At 41.7% G+C, this 23,760-nt stretch overlaps 1 protein-coding gene across 7 annotated transcripts in view; it reads left to right on the top strand.

Annotated features, from left to right (window-relative positions):
• zfyve27 (zinc finger, FYVE domain containing 27) overlaps window positions 1–23,760 on the top strand; it is a 188,741-nt gene that overhangs the window by 55,910 nt on the left and 109,071 nt on the right. For 5 of the 7 annotated variants that reach the window (XM_072557158.1, XM_072557161.1, XM_072557162.1 and 2 more), the window contains exons 7-8: window positions 4,863–4,934; window positions 16,589–16,609. In XM_072557158.1, the coding sequence (XP_072413259.1) occupies window positions 4,863–4,934; window positions 16,589–16,609 (93 nt within the window). The remainder of the gene's footprint in view (window positions 1–4,862; window positions 4,935–16,588; window positions 16,610–23,760) is intronic. The other 2 variants (XM_072557159.1, XM_072557156.1) reach the window with 1 other exon arrangement.

Genomic DNA, 23,760 nt, shown 5'->3' with positions numbered 1-23,760 from the left:
ACCTTGTCAAACGCCTTAGTGAAGTCCATATAGATCACGTCCACCGCTCTGCCCTCGTCAATCCTCTTTGTTACTACTTCAAAAAACTCAATCAAGTTAGTGAGACATGATTTCCCATGCACAAAGCCATGCTGACTATCCCTAACCAATCCTTGCCTTTCCAAATTCTGTCCCTCAGGATTCCCTCCAACCTACCCACCATAGTCAACCTCCGGTCTTCTAGCACCTCACCTGTGACTATCGATGATACAAATATCTCAGCAAGAGGCCCAGCAATCGCTTACCTAGCTTCCCACAGAGTTCTCGGGTACACCTGATCAGGTCCTGGGGATTTATCCACTTTTATACGTTTCAACGTCCAGCACCACCACCTCTGTTGTGGATATTTTTCAAGATGTCACCATCTATTTCTCCAGATTCTATATCTTCCTTGTCCTTCTCCATCGTAAACAATGATGCAAAATACTCATTTAGTATCTCCCGCAACTTGTGCAGCTCCACACATAAGCTGCCTAGCTGATCGTTGAGTGGCTGTATTCTCTCCCTAGTTACCCTTTTGTCCTTATAAAAACTCTTTGGATTCTCCTTAACCCTAATTGCTAAAGCTATCCCATGTCCCCTTTTTGCCCTCCTGATGTCCCTCTTAAGTATACTCCTACTGCCTTTATACTCTTCTAAGGATCTCTTAATGTCTCCTGCCTATACCTGACATATGCTTCCTTCTTTTTCTTAATCAAAACCTCAATTTCCCTCGTCATCCAACATTCCCTATACCTACCAGCCTTTCCTTTCACCCTAACTGGAATATACTTTCTCTGGAGTCATCTCATTTCTGAAGGCTTCCCATTTTCCAGCCATCCCTTTACCTGCGAATATCTGTGCCCAATCAGCTTTTAAAAGTTCTTGCCTAATACGGTCAAAATTAGCCTTTTTCCAATTTAGGACTTCAACTTTTAGATCTGGTTTGTCCTTTTCCATCACTGTTTTAAAACTAATAGAATTATGGTCACTGGCCCCAAAGTCCTCCCCCACTGACACCTCGGTCACCTGCCCTGCCTTATTTCCCAAGAGTAGGTGCAGTTTTGCACCTTCTCTACTAGGAACATGCACATACTCAGAAAGAAACCAGCAGCAAAAAGTAGTCCAGCTGTGAAGAGAGGCTGTATTTTCGGAGGTGCTGTTCAACCAAAAGCATTAGCTATCTATTTAGAAGAAGTGCACAGGAACCTTCCCTGACTAGTTTTCCCCTGACTTGGCTAATAGTTACCCTTCTAACGCCACTCTGAAAGTTGAACTAATGATTTGCAAGTTTGTTGCTTGTGAGGCTCCAATATGTCAAACTTGCTCAATGAGTCTGTCTGCATAACAAAGATACGCTTAAAAGCAGAAACTATTAAAGTTGTGATCACATTGGGACATTTGAAAAAATTAAAAGGCACTAAATAAATACAAGTAGTTTTTTAAATTTATGGCATTGTGCTCAATAAAGAGCCAGTTTGTGGTCCATTTTATGTCAAAGGAGTGAATGTGCCATAGCACATTGTGTACCACAGTGAGTTGTGGAATGTTGCATGTTACAAGAGGTTAGAAGTCTACTTGTGTGTTATTTGAGGATATAGATCTTGGCACTTTATACATTAAACCAGGATATAGATTCTGGCATGCTGTGTTTTGGAGACAGCTGGAATGCCAATGCAGAAGATGCAAAACCACAAATAGGTGCCAGACCTTCACAAGCTCATTATGAAGAGAGTAAAGATATAAATTGAGGATTTTCAGGCTTAAAATTCTGATCTAGTGTGTGCTCTTGCTTTCTTTTCTTCTTTCCTCAGTTGCTTGCTTGTGCAATCTTTCTCCGGTTGTTTTTAAGCTTTTTTTTGCCCTACTCATGCTCTTCCTTCCCGCTTCCTTTCTCTCCTTTGCAATTGTACTCTCACACTCACCTCTGCCCCTGCAGTTTCTAGCCCTGTTGCATATTTACTCCTCCCCTGCTCTCTTTCTTCCCACACATCATCAATAATCACACCTGGAATGGTAGCTGCTTGCCTCCAACTGTGTGTGTATCCACTACCTCTTACCCTAATTGAGAATGGTAGAGTTGGTATGGAAACTGCCCTCGTCCCCATGTTTGTTCTTCAACTAGCACCAACAGATCGATTACAAACAGAAAATATTGGTGTGGTGGCATCTGGAGAGACAAAAGCATCAGACTCCATGTTCACGCAATGACCTTCTTCAGAAAGCTTCTGATTATTTTGTTACTTTTTGTGTGTGATCCTGATATGAGCACATCATCCACTGCATTTGCAAAAGTGGGTGCAATTCATGGCCAGCACTTTACTTTTTTTGTTTGAATTGCTTTGAGATGCCATGAGGTCATGAAAATCATTATTGATGTGACCTCTTTCTATAGTCTACTGACTTTAATGAAATAGGGAAGAATTCAAACCTGTGTTGCGGATCCTGTTCTCCCATCCTTCACTTTGCTTGTCTAGACATTGGGGATGAGCCTGCCCTCACTCCAGTGGGTTGGCTTGCAGCCATTTAACATTCATAGCGGTCTTATTGGCTCAAAGCGAGACTTCCTCATCGATCAGCTGACCTGAAGTACCTTAGTACTAGCGATACCACTGGGAGAAATGACTGCAGCTCCATTATTGGAGTTGGAATTTGGGGTTGCAGTCCCTGTGGGGTGGGGTGCAAGGGCCGGGGGTTAGAGGGAGGAGACATTGCATGAGTGTAGGGGCTCTCCAGTGGGCCTAGCAGGCAACATTAAAGAAGACAGCTCCTCTAGACCCGGCCTTGGCCATGCAATGCATACTGTTGACCTTTCCACCAGGTACCAGTCTCCACCCACTGAGTCAGGAAAAGATAAATTATGTTTAGGAAGAAGCCTCAGTGGCCATTCATTGGCTAATTAAAAGACTCAGTTGGTCCCTGAACCTAATGCTTCTCCCGCCACATGTAAACTGTTGCAGGGCAAGCATTGAACAATTTGAATGGTATTTACGGTGTTACGCACGATTTTATGTCCCCGTCTGCTAACCTATCCTTCAGTGAGATAAACTTTGCACAAGGCATCTTTATAGTTCAGTTCATTTGTCCTTTTTAGCTTGTGGCAGGAAGAGCTATCAAACTTTTCTCACATTCCTTAAAATCTTGCTTAGTCTTTGTGACCCTGAAAATCTTTCAAGTATTTAGTAATTCTCTTTTGGAAAGTTTCATTAAATCTGATTTCATTGCCTTTTCAGGCAATACATTCCAGATCACAATTTGTTTTAATAACCTACTTTTCTAATCAACCTGTTTAGAGATGTTATTGTATACCTTGGACTTTCTGGTCCTGAGGTAGGGACATTGCCACGGTGCCACAGAAGTCTCCATAACACCTCTTAACTATTTTTCTGATCAACCTGTTACACACCTCTGGTGCAGGTTGGACTTGAACTCGATCTCTTGGTGCAGGAGTACGGATGTTTTCACTATGCCACAAGAGCCCCCTTTCAGATCACAATTATATAACCAAATGTCAAGTGAAAACTGCGGCAAATAATGATTGTGTTTTAATTTAAGTGTAAGTAATATGAATGGCTTTAGTTGACACTACCCTATGAACTGTAAAATGCCAAATGCTTTCTGTTAAAGGAAACGGAAATTGGCGATTTTATTTCTTCTTAGTTATCCTTCCAAAGATCCCAAGACGATAAATTAAAATCAGCAGGGCTATCTGTGTTTGAATAAACTATTAACTTGGAAGCAGCTTGTAAAATGTTGGTTGCATTGAAGACTGATAAAGGCTCGTGCAGTGATTTGTCTAAAACTTCTTAAAAAAAAAACTTCCCTCCAAACAGCACATTTGCCTGCGTTGGAACTGCATTGTTCCTTCTTCACTGTTTGAGTCAAAATGGTAGGCGTCCCTCTCAAGCAGTGCACTGCAAGGGCATTCAGCGATACTCAATAAATGCCTGCCTTTGAGGTGGCACCCACATCCTGTACCTGAATATTTTTTTTAAAACTGCCTGCTTGATTCAGCCTGTCATGCAAAAGTATTTGGATAATTTGAGATTTGTCTCATAATGTCATGCTATGTAATCTCCAATTTGGATTTAGTTATTCGCCCACTTCCTTTTATAGAGTCATAGAGGAGTACAGCCTGGAAACAGACCCTTTTATCCAACTCATCCATGCCGACCAGATATCTGAAATCAATCTAGTTGCAATTGACCTACATTCCACTAAACCCTTCCTAATCGTGTAGCCATCCAGATGCCTTTTAAATGTTGGATTGTACCAGCCTCCACCACTTCCTCCAGCAGCTCATTCCATACACACACCACCCTCTGCGTGAAAAAGTTGCCTCTTCGGTCTCTTTAACACTTCTCCCCCCTCACCCTAAACCTATATCCAGTAGTTTTGGACTGCAACCAACCCAATACTTTGCTTTTTTTTCCACTTATAGGATGTGGGCATTTCTGGCTCTTCCTAATTGTGTGGAGGGCAGTTAAGAGTCAACCACATTGCTGTGGGTCTGGAGTTATGTAGACCAGACTAGGTAAAAATGACAGACTTTGTTCTGTGAATGCATGAGTGAACCAGATGGGGTTTTGTGACTGTTAACAATGGTTTCATGATCATTATTAGACTGTTTCAGATTTTACATTGAATAAAAATTCTACTATCTGCTTTCGTGGATTTGAACCCGAGTCCCCAGAACATGAGCTGAGTTCCTGGATTAATAGCGATAGTACCACGAGGCCATTGCCGCCTCATTACTTCTTGCAAGGATTATATTTCCCTCTGTCCTGTTTTTTTTCCATCAATGATTCATTTAAAGCAGTACTGCTTCTGATCTCTCCCTGTAGGAAGTAACTGTAGGAACCTTGGAGGAGCCAGAGGAACAGGAAGCAGAAGATGAATTTAAAGATGCAATAGAGGTGAGATGGACGCTGGAGGGAAGCTTGTCCTTTGTAATCTAGAGTCATACGTTTCTGCATTTTGATGCCTCTGACCTGAGAGACTTATTTGTTGCATTGATCAAATAATTAAATCACAGGGGCAAATCCAGATCACTAAAGACAATCTCCAAACATATGTTAAAATCCCACAATCATGCTGCTCTTCGGTTATCATTTTCATTGCCAAAACTGTTGATTCTCCCTGGGATCAGTTAAAAGCCAGGATTGAGTAGAAGTCACAGAACAGATTCATCCTTCTAGTACATGCTGGCATTTATACTCCACTTTAAGTCTCCTCCTGCCTGACATTGCCTAACTGTAATAATATATCCTTCTAATTGCTTGTCCTTTGTATATTTGTCAAGCTTTCCAATCTGTCCTATTTGCCTCATCTCCTCCCTGTGGTCAGAAGTTCTAAATTCCCAAAACATCCTAGTTAATGAAAATTCTTTTGAATTCTGCATTGAGTAGTACCCATTTTTTATTTTTTTGTGTCAGCCTGGCTGGTAAGTATTAATCCAGCCTTTTACAGCACAAGACTAGGATTTCAAGCTGCCCTTCACTATTCATCACTATTTGCAGAGCATCAGGGTGCTATTTCACTGAGATGTGAAGTTGAGGTGATATCCAGTTGTTCAGCCCAATGTTTAAAACATTCTCATGACACCATGTGAAAAAGACTGGGGAGTTGTTCTGATGCGGTGGCCAACCATCTTCTCTCAGCATCACCTTAAAGAAAAGAAATTAAACAAGCAATTCTTGTGTTTGTGGGAAATTGAAGTGTGCAAATTGGCTGCTGCTATTATATCACAACAATCTCCACACTTTAAGGTAAGTCACTGTATGCAACATTTCTAAGGAGATGTATTGACGTGTTATATAAGTACAATATTTTTAATTTACTGATTATGCCTGCTATAATGAGTAAAGTTTAATTTGTTATGCAATACAATATTTCATGAATGAGCAACTTAACGGAAATATATTGCTCTTTAATTTTATATAAATTGCACTGCCAACTTGTAGCAAACGCTTAAGTTTCCGCCTCCTTCCCCTGACTCTTTAAATAGGCACAATGCTTGCTTTTTCTTTCATATTCCTTCTTTACACAGTTTAGAAAATTCAGGTGCAACAATTGGAAAGTAATAGAAATGAGTCTTTTATTAAGTGTTTAATGCCTTCTTGTAAAGCTGCTTCTTGGATCCATACAGGGCACTACTGTTGCAGCCGAGAGTGCATTCTCCACCTCTGCTGCCACCCCAGGCCAAGCACATGCATTCTTCTTCTCCCCCCTCACCAACAAAAAAAACTCCAATAATAAACCTACAAGATTCTCAAAAGCTGGTGGTCAAGAAAACACTCAATAAATAAAAGAAAATCTTTTACTTCCAGTGTCACAGCCATGTCCTGAATTCAGTGTAAAACAGCTTCTGTCATTGGGGCTCTGATCTCCTTAATGGCCCTGCTGAATAACTGGACCTGCCTGGTTTCTATGTGGATTTTCCTGCTCTCCAAGTTTTTTTTTTATACAGTAATACAATGTTGTATGTATTCTGGAAGACATTAGTGCCTGAACAGCTTTTGTATCTTTGTAGAATAGAATGACTATGTAGCAACTTGGTAGTACAGAATATGGCATGAGGTTGAAAATTGTTTATGTTACGCTTATCTGAACAGATGTGAGATGGCCATGTTTCAATTTCCCCCACAATTTCACATTCTTTTATCAGTCTTGATGAGTTCAAGATGAAAAGCTTCACAGCTTCTTTTTGATTCCAGAGATAGTGAAAAGACCTTTGCAAATCTACCCTTGGCTCAGTGGACTGTCTCTTTGCAGAATGGCATCATATAAATAGGGAAGGCCTCAGATTGCCAAGTCTGCTTGGAATAATTACTGGTGATTTTACCACATGGATGTCATGTTACCAACCATCCTTCCTGACACAGCATCCCTTCAGGCAAACTTGCCTTCCCACTGCTAATTGGGAAGTAAATGTTGATGGGATGGATCATAATGTCGCCATCAAAAAGCTCTTTTACCCCCAACACCATTATTTTATTATCCAAAGGGTTCCAGCAAAATATGGGGAAGAAACCGCACTTTATTGATGCTAAAGAGAGAGACAAGCTGTCAAAGTATTTGTCACTCGTACTCATCAGGACATATACAATAATGCCAAGTTTGAAAGAGCAATAATTTATCCTGCATGAGAAGAGTGCTGATTGGTTGGCAAGTCAGCTCTGATTGGTCTAATTGGTAAAATTCTAGAATCCATCATTAAGGATGAGGTTTCTAAATTCTTGGACGAGCAGAGTCTGATTAGAACAAGTCAACATGGATTTAGTAAAGGGAGGTCATGCCTGACAAACCTGTTGGAATTTTTTGAAGAAGTAACAAGTAGGTTAGACCAGGGGAACCCAGTGGATGTGGTCTATCTGGACTTTCAAAAGGCCTTTGATAAGGTGCCACACGGGAGACTGCTGAGCAAGGTGAGGGCCCATGGTGTTCGAGGTGAGCTGCTGGGATGGATTGAGGATTGGCTATCTAACAGAAGGCAGAGAGTTGGGATAAAAGGTTCTTTTTCAGAATGGCAGCCGGTGACGAGCGGTGTCCCGCAGGGTTCGGTGCTGGGGCCACAGCTGTTCGCATTATATATTAATGATTTGGATGAGGGAACCGGGGGCATTCTAGCGAAGTTTGCCGATGATACAAAGTTAGGTAGACAGGCAGGTAGTACTGAGGAAGTGGGGAGGCTACAGAAGGATCTAGACAGGTTGGGAGAGTGGTCCAGGAAATGGCTGATGGAATTTAACGTGAGCAAGTGCGAGGTCTTGCACTTTGGCAAAAAGAATATAGGAATGGACTACTTTCTAAATGGTGAGAAACTTAATAAAGCCAAAGCACAAAGGGATCTGGGAGTGCTAGTCGAGGATTCTCTAAAGGTAAACATGCAGGTTGAGTCTGTGATTAAGAAAGCGAATGCAATGTTGTCTCTTATCTCAAGAGGGTTGGAATATAAAAGCAGAGATGTACTACTAAGAATTTATAAAGCTCTGGTTAGGCCCCATTTGGAGTACTGTGTCCAGTTTTGGTCCCCACACCTCAGGAAGGACATACTGGCACTGGAACGTGTCCAGCGGAGATTCACACGGATGATCCCTGGAATGACAGGTCTAGCATATGAGGAACGGCTGAGGATACTGGGGTTGTATTCGTTGGAGTTTAGAAGATTAAGGGGAGATCTAATAGAGACGTACAAAATAATACATGGCTTTGAAAAGGTGGATGCTAGAAAATTGTTTCTGTTAGGCGAGGAGACTAGGACCCGTGGACACAGCCTTAGAATTAGAGGGGGTCATTTCAGAACGGAAATGCGGAGACATTTCTTCAGCCAGAGAGTGGTGGGCCTGTGGAATTCATTGCCACGGAGTGCAGTGGAAGCCGGGACGCTAAATGTCTTCAAGGCCGAGATTGATAGGTTCTTGTTGTCTAGAGGAATTAAGGGCTACGGGGAGAACGCTGGCAAGTGGAGCTGAAATGCGCATCAGCCATGATTGAATGGCGGAGTGGACTCGATGGGCCGAATGGCCTTACTTCCACTCCTATGTCTTATGGTCTTATGGTCTTATGGTCTGGACATTTCCATAAACAGTACACAAGGGAACTATTGAATTAATGTGAAGACAAGATACTGACAACGCTGGAAATCTGAAACAAGCGCAGAGAATACTGGAGAACCTTAGCAGGTCTGGCATCATCTTTGGAGAAAGAAAAGCGTTCACTTTGAGTCTGGTCTGATTCTTCAAAAATGAACTCCCAGCTACTGAGCTATTTTGTTTAGACCAAAAAGATGCAAGACCCGGAGATGTTGCTTTCACCTGCAGAGTAGAGTTCCATGTGTAGAAGTATATGTTATTTCTCGCAAGTGTAAGGCTGCCATGTTGCAAGCCTAATTGATAATCTTGATATCCATGTTTTAAATAAAAAGGTTGTCCTGATTAGCTGCAAACACATGGGTATTAAGTGTCCAAGAGAGTTACCTTCACTTCTTGATGGCTTATCAAATGTGGACCTTAGCAAAGGAATGGACTTGGCAGCTCCTTGAGTGTGTGCTCTATTAGATCATGGTTGATCTGATTGTGGTTTCAACTCCACATTCATTCTGCTCCCCATAACCCTTGACTCCATTGTCAATCAAAAATCTGCTCAAACTGACCTTGAATATGTTCACTGACCCAATCTCCCTTACACTTTGGAGTAGAGAATCCTCTGAGAGAAGAAACTCCTCTTGATCTCCAACTTGTCTGGGTGACCTCTTCTTTTGAAACTGTGCCCCAAGTTCTAGATTGCCCTATTAGGGGAAACACCCTTCAGCATCAACCCTGTCAAACCCCCTCAGTACCCCTCATTCACTTAAACTCCTATGAAGATAGGCTCAAACTGCTCGACCTTTCCTTGTAAGACAACTGCTTCATTCTGGGAATCAACCAGATGAGCTTTCCCTGAACTGCCTCTAATGCGAGTAGATTCCTCCTCAAATGTGAAGGCCAGAACTGTACACAACATTCTAGGTTTCATTTCACCAACATCCTGAGAGCCTTAATGATATTCATTGGTGAAGCATCCATAACCCCCTTGTGTAGCCAATTTTAAAGACTCACAGTCATTTGAGTGAAGAAAACTTTTGACCTTAAATGATTAGTCCCTTGTTCTGAGGCTGTCCAAGGCCCAGTCTCGATGTCCAGGGAAGTTATAACCTCTTTCACCACCCTTGATTTGTGTTTGTGTTGGAGAGATCCCAGTTGGGATGGCAGGGGTGACTGGTGGTGCAATCTTGTCTCCTATTCCTTGTCTAGTAAAAGGACTGAATGACACACCTTCCATGTTTTCCTGCCAGAACGCTCATTGAGACTGTTGTAGGTAATCAAGAATTAGAATTAGAATTCATAGAGTGTGGAAATGGACCTTTTGACACAACAAGTGCATACCGACCCTCCAAAGAGTATCCCACCAAGACCCATTACCCTGCCCTATGACTCTACATTTCCCATGACTAATGCATTGAACCTACACATCCCTGAACTCTATGGGGCAATATAGCACGGCCAATTCACCTAACCTGCATATCTTTGGACTGTGGCAGGAAGCCGGAGCATCCTTAGGAAGCCCACGCAGACACTGGGAGAGTGTGCAAACTCTACAGAGTTGTCTGAGGCTGGAATCAAATCTGGGTCCCTGGTGCTGTGAAGTGGCAGTGCTAACCACTGAGCCACCATGCTGCCCAAAAGTGAGAATAGAATCAGCCTAAACTCTGTTGAATTAATGGTCTCTCATTATGATGTTCGGAGAAGACTGAATAGGGTTAGGGGTTTGAGAAATGAGGTTATTTGTCTGCTGCATAAAGAAAAAAGAATTGAACATGATTTAAAGCCAGGTTTCTGCTGCCACATGTTTCCAATTGAAATACGTAGATCCTAAACCCAGGATTAATCATCTGCTTCTGGATTTAGTCCTAACTCTTCGACAACACAAATGGCCTTTGTAGTTGCCGTTATTTTCAAGATTGACTTGTTAGCAGGGCACAGGGAGAAGGGATCAAAACAAAAGGTATTAGTGTACTATTTTGACTTCAGTTTATCTGATGAATATGACGAAGTGAAAGGGATCTTGCAAAACTTTAAAAGATGTTTGCACAATGTCAAGAAAACAGAGGTGTGTGGGAGAAATGAATGGGTGGGAATTGATATGTGTGGTATTAGTAACAAAGGATGTTCCTCAGTAAAGTTACATTGCTTTGTGAGTACAACTCTCAAATGTATGATTTGGCTAACAGATCCATGTCAGTTTCAATGTTCCACTTGAGACTCCTTCCCAATAACCATATCAGTGTATTTCTCCCAAGTAGATTTATCTCACTTTCAGTTGGGTTTATCTAAGCTATTAGCTCTCAATAACTTCATGTGATAGTGAGTTTCATGTTCCCAATGTTCTCTGGGTAAAGAAATTCCTCTTGCATTACATTTTAGAATTTATTATTCACTACTTTTAACTTTGAACCTGCCTGCAACTGCAAATTCCTTCATAACATGACGCTTGATGTAATTCCTGCTCTTCCATCAGCCTCCTTTACAGAGTCTTTCAGCCAGTTTTCCTTCAGCTTGCACAGTCAGAAACCCTCTCCCCAAACTTCTCCTCCTCTGCCTCTCTCTCTCCTTCTTGAGGAATATTTGCAATATGTAGTGTCTTTCACAGCTACTGGATTTCCTAAATATATGCAGTCTTTGTAATTTTGAAGCGTAGTCACTAGAGTAAATCCAGCTCAGGTTATAGTCATCTCCGAGCCCTTTCCCCTCATTGCTTCTGTCCAGTTCCTTCGTCCTGCTTTGGAAATATGTTATAATAGAACATAGAATATACAGCACGATACAGACCTTTCGGCCCTCAATATTGTGCCGGGCTTTTATCCTACTCTAAGATCAGACTAACCTACATACCCTTCATTGAACTATCTTCCATGTGCCTATCCAAGAGTCACTTAAATGTCCCTAATGCATCTAACTCTACTATGACTGCTGGCAGTGCATTCCACGCACCTACCACTCTCTATAAAGTCACTGAGTGTTCTGTTGAATTTAAAAGGTGTTTCAGACAAATGAGCCTGTACCATTTTATAAAATAGTGGGCAAAAGAATTGCACGTCAACACATTTGTTACTAATTTCACACACCGCAATTTCAGCCTATAAAATCTTCAGGCCCAATTTTACGCCAAGTATGTGTGTCATGTCTGGTTTTATTTGGCACAGTGTCCTTTACAATCATTTATGTGTAATTTCCGGCATTTACTTTTTGATTTTCTTTCGGTTTATGTGAATAGATGTGGACTCCTCATGGTTTATTTTTATGCTCTACCGTGGAGATATTGCAGAGTTCACACCTGAAAGGACAAGTTGAGCAGAATGATATGTAACAGCCCCTCTTGGTGTTCAGTTAAATTCAAAGTTGAAAATCTGAAACTGCTTAGGGAACTAACGTGCAAAATGCCTATCCACAACTCTGAACATGGTACAGTGTCAGAGTTTGGATACTTTGTAGTATTGTGGAGATGGGGCATATGCCTTTGACTCCTCACTGGCATGTTCCTAAGCTTATCTGTGCTGCCATGTGCAAATCCATCTCAGTTCAAATTATTATTTTGTTGCAGGAAGTGATTCAAATAAAGAAATAATTTTCAGAATGTTAGCATGGCTGGAAAGTCCACGTTTATTGCCTAGTTCTAGGTAACCCAAAGAACTGTAATTGTCTAACATGCTGGAGAGTAATTACAAGTCAAACACTTTGCATGGATCTGCAGTACCATTTAGACTAAACCAGATTAAATGTGACCAGTCTTCTTCTCTGAAGAGCCAGTTAATCTGGTTGGATTTTTGGTGTTGATTTGACCACTTCATGCTCTCTTCTACTTCTACTAGACTTATGATCAAGGGAAAAGTTGAAATTGATGGACAGTTTCATTAAAGGTGCCATTAAACTATCACCAGTTGTTGTATAAACTTACCTGGTTCACCAATGACCTTTTAGGAAAAGTAATTTACTGTCCTTACTTAGCCTGATCTACACGTGGTTAGGTCTCAGCTACCCTCTGAACTGGTCCAGAAAGTTATTGACTCTTAAGGCAATTAGGGACAGGTAACAAAGTGCTAGCGGCATTGACATCCCATGAAAGAGATTTTTTCAAAAAGGACTAGGCACTGAAAATGCAGAACACTGCAGTTCCTAATATCTGGCAACCTGGTCAGGTGGACATAATTCTAGGGCAGCTTTCCTATATGCTAGAGTTTTTGGAAAATTGTTTTCGTTGTTAGTGGGAACTGTGCCTAAAATCTTGTGGTGTAGTCCATGTGGACCATTCGTTTCCTATCTCTGGCCCAGTACGTCAGCCATGCCAGAGTTGGCAGCACGCAGCACTCTCATTATAAGTCAGAAGAATTTGGGTTCCTTCTGTATGAACTTGAATGTGTAGTTCATACAGCCTGTCCCAGGCCAGTACTATGGGAGTCTTGTACTGTTAGAGATGCTTTTCTGATGATACTTTAAACTGAGGCCCTAAAAGCGCTCTCCGTTGACTGCTAAATGTATTTTGAAGCGAGGGGAGTTTGTCTTGGCGCCTTAAACTAATATTCATTCCTTAGTCAATGTGCCTAAATCAAATTATATGGTCATGAGAGCACTGCTGTTTGTGAAATCTTGCTGTGTGCAAATTGGCTGCCAAGTTTCCCATATTTCACTTCCCACTTCAAAAATATTTTATTTTCTTTATTTTTCAATTATACAATCTGCAAAGAGGGTATAGAAGTACAAATTCTAGAGTCATAGAATCATACAGCCTGGGAACAGATCCTTCGGTCCAACCAGTCTGTGCTGAACATAATCCCAAATTAAACTAGTTCCACCTGCCTGCGCTTGGCCCATATCCCTCCAAACATTTCTTATTCATGTACTTATCAAAATGTGTTTTGAACGTTGTAATTGTACCTCCATCCCATCACTTCCTCTTAAAGTTCATTCCGTACATGAACCACTTTCCATATAAACAAATTGCCCCTCATGTCTTTTTAAAATCTTTGTCTTCCTATCTTAAAAATGTGCTCTGTAATCTTGAAATCTCTCGCCCAAGGGAAAAGAATGCTGCCATTCACCTTATCTATACTCCTCATGATTTTATAAACCTCTATAAGGTCACCTCTCTATTTCCCATGCTTCAGTAATAAAAAGTCCTAGTTTATCCAGCCTCTCCTTATAACTCAGACCCTCATTCCTGGCAACATCCCGGTAAATCTCTTCTGAACTGTCTCCATCCTAATAATGTCCTTCCTATAACAGGGAACATTATTCCAGAAGATCAAAGTTTGGTAGAAGATTTGTAGCTCGGGTGCTCGTTGTTGTGGTTCTGTTCGCCGAGAAGAGGCTGCACCAACATCCTGTACAACCTCAACATAACGGTCCAACTCCTATACTCAAGTCTGAGCAACAAACGCAAGCGTGTTAAACGCTTTCTGAACCACCCTATCTATACATGATGCAAACTTCAAATAATTATGTATTTGAACCCCCTACATCTCTCTGTTCTACAACACTACCCAAGGCCCTACTTTTAATTCTATAAGTCTGCCCTTATTTTTACCAAAATGCAAAACCTCATTTATCTAAACTAAACTCCATCTGCCGCTCTTTAGCCAATTAAGATTTTTTTTTGTAATCTTGGATAACCTTCTTCACTATCCACCACACAACCAATCCTCTGCTAAGTTAGCTGATCTCAAATGTGCCTTGCTTTCTCTGATCCTGTTACTGAAACCCTTTTGAGCCTCCTGCTACTGTTTAGATTTAAAGATTTACAAACAATGTAATAAAACCGATAAATGATTAAGATTAGATAAATTTCCCTTTGGTGACTGATCTAACTAAAGCACAGCACTAACATTGGTGAACATATTGTGTCAGTTACCTTATCTCCGTCTGGTACTAAGAATGGTCAGCTTTCCTAGAATGAGGCAAGGAAAAATTAGCTGAGGTTCCTACTGCTGATTACTATGTAGTATCGCGAGATCAGCGGTTAAGAGTGGGAATGGGCACTGCAGAAGCACAGACAGATTGGCAAAACTCACTGCCTGGCAGTGCCCTTATGAGGAGTAAAGGGAGTTGGTAACAGTTAGATAGTTTGCAGCACATTGGCTGCTTTTCAAAGGTTGATTGGGAAATGTAATTGTAATACAGGTCGTTCTGCTATAATGAGTGTTTTGTTAACAGAAATTCACTATAATACGATAAACGAATTGTGGGCACTGTTTCTAAAGCGCAAAATTTTTAAATGTGTGTTGGTTGTAACATGATTACGTTACCAACACTTTAAGCACTTATTTTCGATAACACAAGGTTGCTCAAGTGCGCAACCATCACGTTATAGCAGAACCACCTGTGGTAGAAAGTGCATCATTGAGATTGGAACCAAAATACATGTTAAAAGGGGAATGAAATGCTGAACTCTGTGCAACTGCTGTATCTGCCTAAGGAATGTATAATAGTGCAGTGTAGAAAGACGTGTAGTGTATGTTTAAACTGCTCAGGAAATGTTTAGTGGAGCAGTGTACAGATGTATTACTTTGTATTTGGCTTGTTCCCTTCTCTCCCAGAGACCATGCCATTCTGACAAATTTTTAAAAATGCAAACTGTTGACTTTGCTTTAACAATAATATTATATTTCTTGCATAATTGAATTGTTCAGAGCAATTAAAACCAGCTGGAGTAATGTTCAGAAATAAATAAGAAATTCTAACGAGTAGCTGAAATAAAAGCAGAGTTAAAAATCTCACAACACCAGGTTATATGTCAACAGGTTTAATTGGAAGCACTGACTTTCAGAGCGCTGCTCCTTCATCAGGTGGCTGTCACAACCACCTGATGAAGGAGCAGTACTCCGAAAGCTAGTGCTTCCATCAAACCTGTTGACCTATAACCTGGTGTTGTGTGATTTTTAACTTTGTACACCCCAGTCCAACACCGGCATCTCCATATCATAAAAGCAGAGTGTGTTGGAACTAAATAGCAGATCTGTCAGCATCAGAATAGACCACAGTGATGACTTTTATTTGTTTAGCACCTTTTAAGGTAGTAAAAGGTCCCAAGGGACTTCACAGTAAAGTTAGATTAGATTCCCTACAATTTGGAAACAGGCCCTTCGGCCCAACAAGTCTACACCAACCCTCCGAAGAGTAACCCATCCAGACCCATTTCCCTCTGACTAATGTCCCTAACACTACGGGCAATTTAGCATGGCCAATTCACCTGGCCTGCACATCTTTGCACTGTGGAAGGAAACCAGAGCACCCGGAGGAAACCCACGCAGACAGGGGGAGAATGTGCAAACTCCACAGAGACAGTCACCCAAGGCAGGAATTGAACCCAGGTCTCTGGAGCTGTAAGGCAGCAGTGTTCACCACTGAGCCACCATGCTGCCCCAGTGTGATAGGTACAGAGTGCATGTAATTCTCAAATTTAAGTCAAGAGGATATTTTAAGACAGTACATCATAAGTTATCAAGCAAATTTTGACACTAAGCTACAAAGAAAGATTAGGGCAGGCGACCAAATAGGTAGTTTATTAGGTGTACCTTAACATTGGAAAGAAAGGCAGAAAAATTTAGGCAGGGATTTCAAAGATTCGAGTCAAGGCAGCTGAAGACATGGTCACCAATACTGGAGCAATTACAATTGGGCTGGCACAAGAAGCCATTCAATGGTGGTGCGCAGATAACTCAAAGATTCAGAGTTGGGAAAGGATCAGAGATAATTAAGACCATGGAGAGGTTTGGAAATAAAGTTAATCTTTAATGTGACTGAGATTCCTTCAGATGTGTTGTCTTAAGTTCTCCCCTCGCTTCTGGTGTGGTGACCCTCTGGTTAAACCACCATCAGACATCTCTCTCTAATGAGAGAGCAGCCCTGTGGTCTGGTAAGACTAGACAAATTTGTCTTTAGCTTTACAAAATGAATTCTGCTAAGCATTGTGTTTTTTTAAACCTGTGTTCAGTATTTCAAATTGTTCCTTTGTCTTTTTCTGCTTATTCCAAAAGGAGCATCAGCTGCTGGTTACGGTAAGTAGCATGTGAATGTTCAAATGGATACTCCTTTTCAATAATGGAAAATGTTTGTGTGACTTTAAAGGGTAGGCATTCTCTTTTTACTCAACTTAATTTGTGGCAATGTTCTTTTTACTGAATGAGTGTTGTATGTTCTGAACAGTTTACAAAATCCATTACCCTTCTGAACCCATGAATATTATTTAATGGGCTGGGGAGGTGACTTAGTTCCTGTTGCACTGATTGCTTTTATGTTTGCAGGAAGAGTGTAATTCTGTCATCAAGAGATGGGTAAGGTAGCTGGTTAGTACTTCTCATATTCTTTTCTCCACATTAAAATAATCAGCATCCTTTTGGTTAGGGTGTTGAGTTGAAAAATTAATTCGGCACAATGTCTATGGCTTTACATTGATGTTTCTTGTCATTATCTTCTATCTGCAATACATTATTCCATTTCGTGGCTTGAGGAAAATGCGCATGTAATTTACATCGTCCTCCACTGAGATAACACGATATGAGGTTTTAACTACAAGTGTTGATGTGTTTTGGAAGGCCATCTCCCTCTACCTTACCTCAGTAAGAACTGGGGTCAACGAAGGTTGCATCGACTCTCTTCTTCATATTTCTCATTGCAATACTGCACCTTGTCTCAAGACGATCCACAGAACAGATGGGAAACTATTCAATTTGCATCTCCTTCAATGCAAAGTAAAACCATTCTAATTTCAACCTTGGAGTTTCAATGTACAGATTATGCTAGTGTTCAAATGGTGCCTGTGTGCTCCCTGACTCGAACTACATTTCAGATGATTTTCATTTCTTCCAAAACAAATGAGAAAATGTGCCATTCAGCAAAACGTCTAGAAAATGAAGCTCCTCTTCCGACCAATTTCTGCAGCACCGCAGCTGCCTGACCATTAATTTATGATCAACGGTGAGATCCTGGAAATGAGGTCCGTCTTCCGTACCTCGGGAATCTGCTGTCAGAATAGACAGTTAAAGATAATGAAATTCTTCACCGCCTCCATTGTGTCAGTTCAGTCTTTGACTGGCTGCAGAAAGAAGCATTTGAGAACCAGGATATTGAACTCAAGACTAAGATCATGGAAGAGCTTCTGTGAAGAGAGTAGGGAGATGGTGTCCACTTTAATATAAATAAGTGCTTATCCAGATAAATGCAGCTTGTTCTGCTCTTTTAAATCAGAACTCAGTGCATAGTCTCCTATTGTAACTAATTCATTAAAAATATCAAATAAAACTGGAGTGCCTTGCTGCCTCACCTCTAACTTAGTTATCCAAACCATCTTAGAAATACAACTGAGCATTCCCAGAGTAAATGCAACACACTCCCCGGGTCAAGTTAATTTCAACTTCATGAAGTAGATTATAAATCTCCCCACACTAGCCTAATCTGCCTAAACTCATGACAGCACAAACATGACCAATTTTTCCCAGATTGAATGTTGACCTGCTGCCATGTTTGTGTGTGGTTGGGGCCTGTGGCTTTGTGCCAGTTCTGGACTTTACCCACCCAAATTGATTTTTGCTTCAGAATTCTTAAGTCATCCATGACAAAAGATTATTCAGTGTGTGGGTGTGCTTCCCATGCTGCTGTCCTGCAATATTATGGTGGAATGGTTCTCCTGTAGGATGGGATTGAGGGGTGTATTTAATCAGCGAACTAACTTCCTTTGTGTTAAGTTTGTGCTCTTTTAACTAGCCTCCCTTAAATAGTGTCACAACTGTCTCTCACCCTGCAGAATGTTACACTTGTCTAAGCGGGATTTGCTTTCTGAGGGCAATACTGAGGAAACAAAGTGATGATAGTGTAGAAAACATGATCAAATGCCAAGCATTTCTATGTTTGTTCAATTAGAACATAGAACATAGAACATAGAACAATACAGCACAGAACAGGCCCTTCGGCCCACGATGTTGTGCCGAACTTCTATCCTAGATTAAGCACCCATCCATGTACCTATCCAAATGCCGCTTAAAGGTCGCCAATGAATCTGACTCTACCACTCCCTCGGGCAGCGCATTCCATGCCCCCACCACTCTCTGGGTAAAGAACCCACCCCTGACATCTCCCCTATACCTTCCACCCTTCACCTTAAATTTATGTCCCCTTGTAACACTCTGTTGTACAATCTATGTTCTATCTATGTACTGGGGTCACTATGGGAGCTGGATGAAGTAAATAAATGCAAGAAGAGCCACTTCAGAGTGTACCCGAGAGAGGTGCTACTCCGCCCTTACATCACCATAAATGCAAGTTGTCAACTAAACACAGAATCAAAAGCAGTATTTTTTGGAATGGGAGTGATCCTTTGTAGTTTCATAGTAATAGAAGCAGGAGTAGACCATTTGGCCCATCAAGCCTGCTCTGCCATTCCTTAAAATTATGGCTGATCTATCCATCGTTTCAGCTCCTCCTACCTGCATTATGCCCATAACCCTTAATTCCCCTACCATGCAAAAATACATTCAAATGTGTCTTGAATATATTTAATGAAGCTGTCTCTACTGCTTCCTTGGGCAGATAATTCTATAGATTCACAACTCCCTGGGAAAAGTAGTTTCTCATCATCTCTGTCCTAAATCTACTCCCTCTAATCTTGAAGCCATGTCCCCGAGTCTTAGCCTCACTCACCAGCGGAAACAACTTGCCTCCTCTATCTTATCTATCCCTTTCATTGCCTTATATGTTTCTATAAGATCCTCTCTCATTCTTCTAGATTCTAGTGAGTACAGTCCCAGGCAACTTAACCTCTCTCATCTCCAGAATCAACCTGGTGAACCTCCTCTGCACTGCCTCCAAAGCCACTATATCCTTCCTCAAGTAAGGAGACCAGAACTGTGCACAATACTCCAGGTGCAGCCTCACCAACACCTTTGTACAATTGCAGCAGAACCTCCCTGCTCTTAAGTTCAGTTCCTTTGGCAATGAAAGCCAGTATTCCGTTTTGCTTCCTGATTATCCATTGCATCTGCAAATGAACGTTTAACGATTCATGTGCAAGCCCTCCTAAGTCGCTTTGCACAACAGTATGCTGCAATCTTTCACCATTTAAATGACACTGACCTACTATTTTTTACTTCCAATGTGGATAACTTCTTATTTAGCAACATTGTACTCCCTCTGCCAGACCATTGCCCACTCACTCAACCTAGCTAAATCTCTCTGCGGACTCTCCACATTCTTTTGCATAATTTGCCTTTCCCCTCAATTTAGTGTCATCGACAAACTTGGATACATTACACACTATCTACTCTTCCATATTGTTTATATATATCATGAACAGTTGTGGGCCCAACACCAACCCCTGCGCCACCCCACTCACCACTAATCTCCAACCAGAGAAACACCCATTTATCCCAAGTCTCTGCTTTCTATTGGTTAACTAGTCCCCTATACATGCTAGTACATTCTTTGCAACTTCACGCATTCTTAATTTATGCATGAGTTTTTTTATTCAGCACCTTATTAAATGCTTTCTGTAAATCCAATTATACAACATCCACCCATTCCCCTCCATTTACTGCACTTGTTGCATCCTCAAAAAGCTCAGTAAGTTTGTCAAACATGGCTTCCCCTTCCTGAATCCATGCTGCATCTGCCTAATGAAACCCTTTCCATTGCAGATATCTCACTATTTCTTCTTTAATGATGGCCTCCAGCATTTTCCCGACTACAGATGTTAAACTAACTGGCCTATAGTTACCTGCCTTTTGCCTACAGCCTATTTTAAACAGCAGCGTGACATTCCCTGTCTTCCAGTCTGCCGGAATCTGCCTGGAGTCCAGTGAATTTTGGTAAATTACCACTAATGTACCAACTGTAACTTTCACCATTTCTTTGAGCAAACTGAGATGCATTGCATCAGGACCAGGTGACTTATCTACTTTTAGACCCTCATGTTTGCTCAACACTACCTCTTCAGTAATAACAATTGAATCGAGATCCTCACCTCCCAACATATCCTTAACATTGTTCTTTGGCATGTTAGACACATGTTCCACTGTAAAGATTGACACAACATAGTTATTCAAGTCCTCTGCTGTTTCAGCATTACCCAATATTAGTTCTCCGCAAGGGACTTTAGCCACCCTTTTCCATTTTATATATTTATAAAAACTCTTCCTATCAGTTTTTGGATTCTGCTCATTTGCATTCATAATCTATCTTTCTTTTCTTTATTGCTTGCTTCGTGGTTCTTTGTTGCTGTTCTGCCTTTCTCAACTGAAAACAAAAAAAATGCTTGAGATCACTGGAGAGAAGGCAAGCTAATGGTTTGAGTCTAGATGACTCGTCATCAGAGCCTTTCTCATGCTCAGGCCATCTCAAAGCACCTTATACCGATGATATACTTTTGAAATGTTTTATTGTTGAAAACAATGGCAGCCAATTTGCACAAGATCCCATAAACAATACTATGACAACGACCAGATCATCTGTCTTCAGGGAGTTGATTGAGGGATAACTATTGCCTTAAGGACATTAAAGAGAGCTGTAGTTTTCTTCTGAAAAGTAGCATCTCCATCCTTGAACTGTCCCAGGTTCAAGTCCCGCCTGCTCCCACCTCCAAAGGTGTGTAATAACATCTCTGTTTCTAATCAACTGTTCAATGTAGGAACAAATTCCTCCAGATGTTGGAATCTGTACTGAAAACAACAAATGCTGGAAATCACAGTGGGTCAGACAACATAATGGAGAGAGAGCAAGCTAACGTTTCAACTCTGGATGACTCATCAGAAGTCTGATGAAGAGTCATCTAAACTCTAAATGTTAAGTTTGCTTTCTCTTCACAGATACTGTCTGACCCACTGTAATCTCCGTTAGAGACAAAAAAAAACTGCAGGTGCTTGGATTCAAAATAGGCAGGGTCTAGATCAGAGTGGTGCTGGAAGAGCACAGCAGGTCAGGCAGCGTCCGAGGAGCAGGAAAATCGACGTTTTGGGCAAAAGCCCTTCATCAGACGTAGAGGCAGGGTGCCTGCAGAGGGGAGAGATAAATGAGATGGCATGGGGGTGGGGAGAAAGTAGCATAGAGTACAATGGGTGAATGGGGGTGGGATGAAGGTGATAGGTCAGAGAGGAGGGTGGACTGGATAGGTGGAAAGGAAGATAGGCAGGTAGGACAGGTCATGAGGGCAGTGCTGAGCTGGGGCGAGGTGGGGGAAGGGGAAATAAGGAAACTGGTGAAATCCACATTGATGCCCTGGGGGTAAAGTGTTTCGAGGCGGAAGATGAGGCGTTCTTCCTCCAGGCATCGGTGGTGAGGGAGTGGTGGTGGAGGAGGCCCAGGATCTGCATGTACTCAGCAGAGTGGGAGGGGGAATTGAAATGTTGGGCGGTGGGGTTGATTGGTGCAAGTGTCTCGGAGATGTTCCCTAAAGCGCTCTGCTAGGACGCGTCCAGTCTCCCCAATGTAGAGGAGACCGCATCGGGAGCAACGGATACAATAAATGATATTGGTGGGTGTGCAGGTAAAACTTTGGATGTGGAAGGCTCCTTTGGGGCCTTGGATGGAGATGAGGGAGGAGGTGTGGGCGCAGGTTTTGCAATTCCTGCGGTGGCAGGGGAAGGTGCTAGGATGGGAGGTTGGGTTGTTGGGGGCCATGGACTTGATCAGGTAGTCACAGAGGGAGCAGTCTTTGTGGAAAGCGGAAAGAGGTATGGAGGTAAATATATCCCTGGTGGTGGGGTCTGTTTGGAGGTGGCGGAAATGTCGGCGGATGATTTGGTTTATGCAAAGGTTGGTAGGGTGGAAGGTGAGCACCGGGGGGGGGGGGGGGGTTCTGTCCTTGTTACGGTTGGAGGGGTGGGGTTTGAGGGCAGAGGGGCAGGATGAGGACGAGATGCGTTAAAAACCATCTTTAACCACGTCGGAAGGGAAATTGCGGTCTCTAAAGAAGGAGGCTATCTGGTGTGTTCTGTGGTGGAACTGGTCCAGGTCTTGAAGAAGGGTTATACCCAAAATGTCGAGTTCTGCACCTCGTGATGCTGCCTGGCTTGCTGTGATCTTCCAGCCTCCTGCATGTCCATTGTAATCTCCAGCATTTGTTATTTTTAGGTTGATTAGAAAAATAGGTTGTTCAAAAAAAAATGTGCCTTGGGACCTTTTACAAATACTTGAAAAGCCAGATAAGGCCTCAGTGTCATATTTTATCTCAAAATATGGTGCAAAGTGTCAATCTGGACTTTGTGCTCAAGTTTCTGGGAAGCATAAACAGGAATTTCTGGAAAAGCTCAGCACATCTGGCAGCATCTGTGGAGAGAAATCAGAGTTAAGGTTTCAGGCCGAGTCACCCTTCCTCAGTTGTGAGGAAGTTCCGAACTGAGGAAGGATCACTTGACCCAAAATGTTAACTCTGACTTCTCTACACAGATGCTGCTAAACCAACTGAGCTTTTCCAGAAATTTCAGTTCTTGTTTCTGATTTACAGCTGCCGCAGTTCTTTTGGCTTTCTGGGAAGCACATTGAACTCAAGGTCTTGGGATTCAGAAGTGAGAGCGTGCTCCATTCTGAACCCTAAATGAATTAACTCAATGGTAGCCATGATGTGGAGGTGTTGGTGTTGGACTGGGGGTGGAAAAGCTAAAAATCACACAACACCAGATTATAGTCCAACAGATTTATTTGGAAGCATTAAATAAACCTGTTGGACAATAACATGGTGTTGTGTGATTTTTAACTAACTGAATGGTGATAGCCTAAGGCATCTTCACAAGCTTGAATAAGGATAAAATCTGTGCTCATTAGCTTTCTTTGTGATTGTTAGAAAACCATTTTTGTATAAGTGGAAAGTGAGGGATTTCCCTTTCTTGTTTTGTCTGTTTGATTTACTAGAGGGATCCCAGTACATCCTTTAGCAATAAACAATGATTCTTAGTTCTGCTACAAAGGCACGGGGCGGCAGAAGTGGTACTCTTATTAGTCTGTATGACAGACATATGCAAACGCTTACCCAGGCCATATGTCTGGAATTTTGTGTTATTCACACAATCGTATATTTTGTTTTATGCACACTTGTGGAGTTATCATCTAAACTTAATTTGGTACTGAATAAACTAGTCCATAAATTAAGTTCATTAAAATTTGAATGGTTCATGTTTGTACTGAATTGCCCCTACTATGAACAGTAATTCTCACAATGCTGTTT

This window comes from Chiloscyllium punctatum, chromosome 38 (assembly GCF_047496795.1).
Source record: "Chiloscyllium punctatum isolate Juve2018m chromosome 38, sChiPun1.3, whole genome shotgun sequence".
Taxonomy (NCBI): domain Eukaryota; kingdom Metazoa; phylum Chordata; class Chondrichthyes; order Orectolobiformes; family Hemiscylliidae; genus Chiloscyllium; species Chiloscyllium punctatum.
Note: the sequence above shows the minus strand (reverse complement) of the source record. Positions and strands in the feature narration are given on the sequence as shown.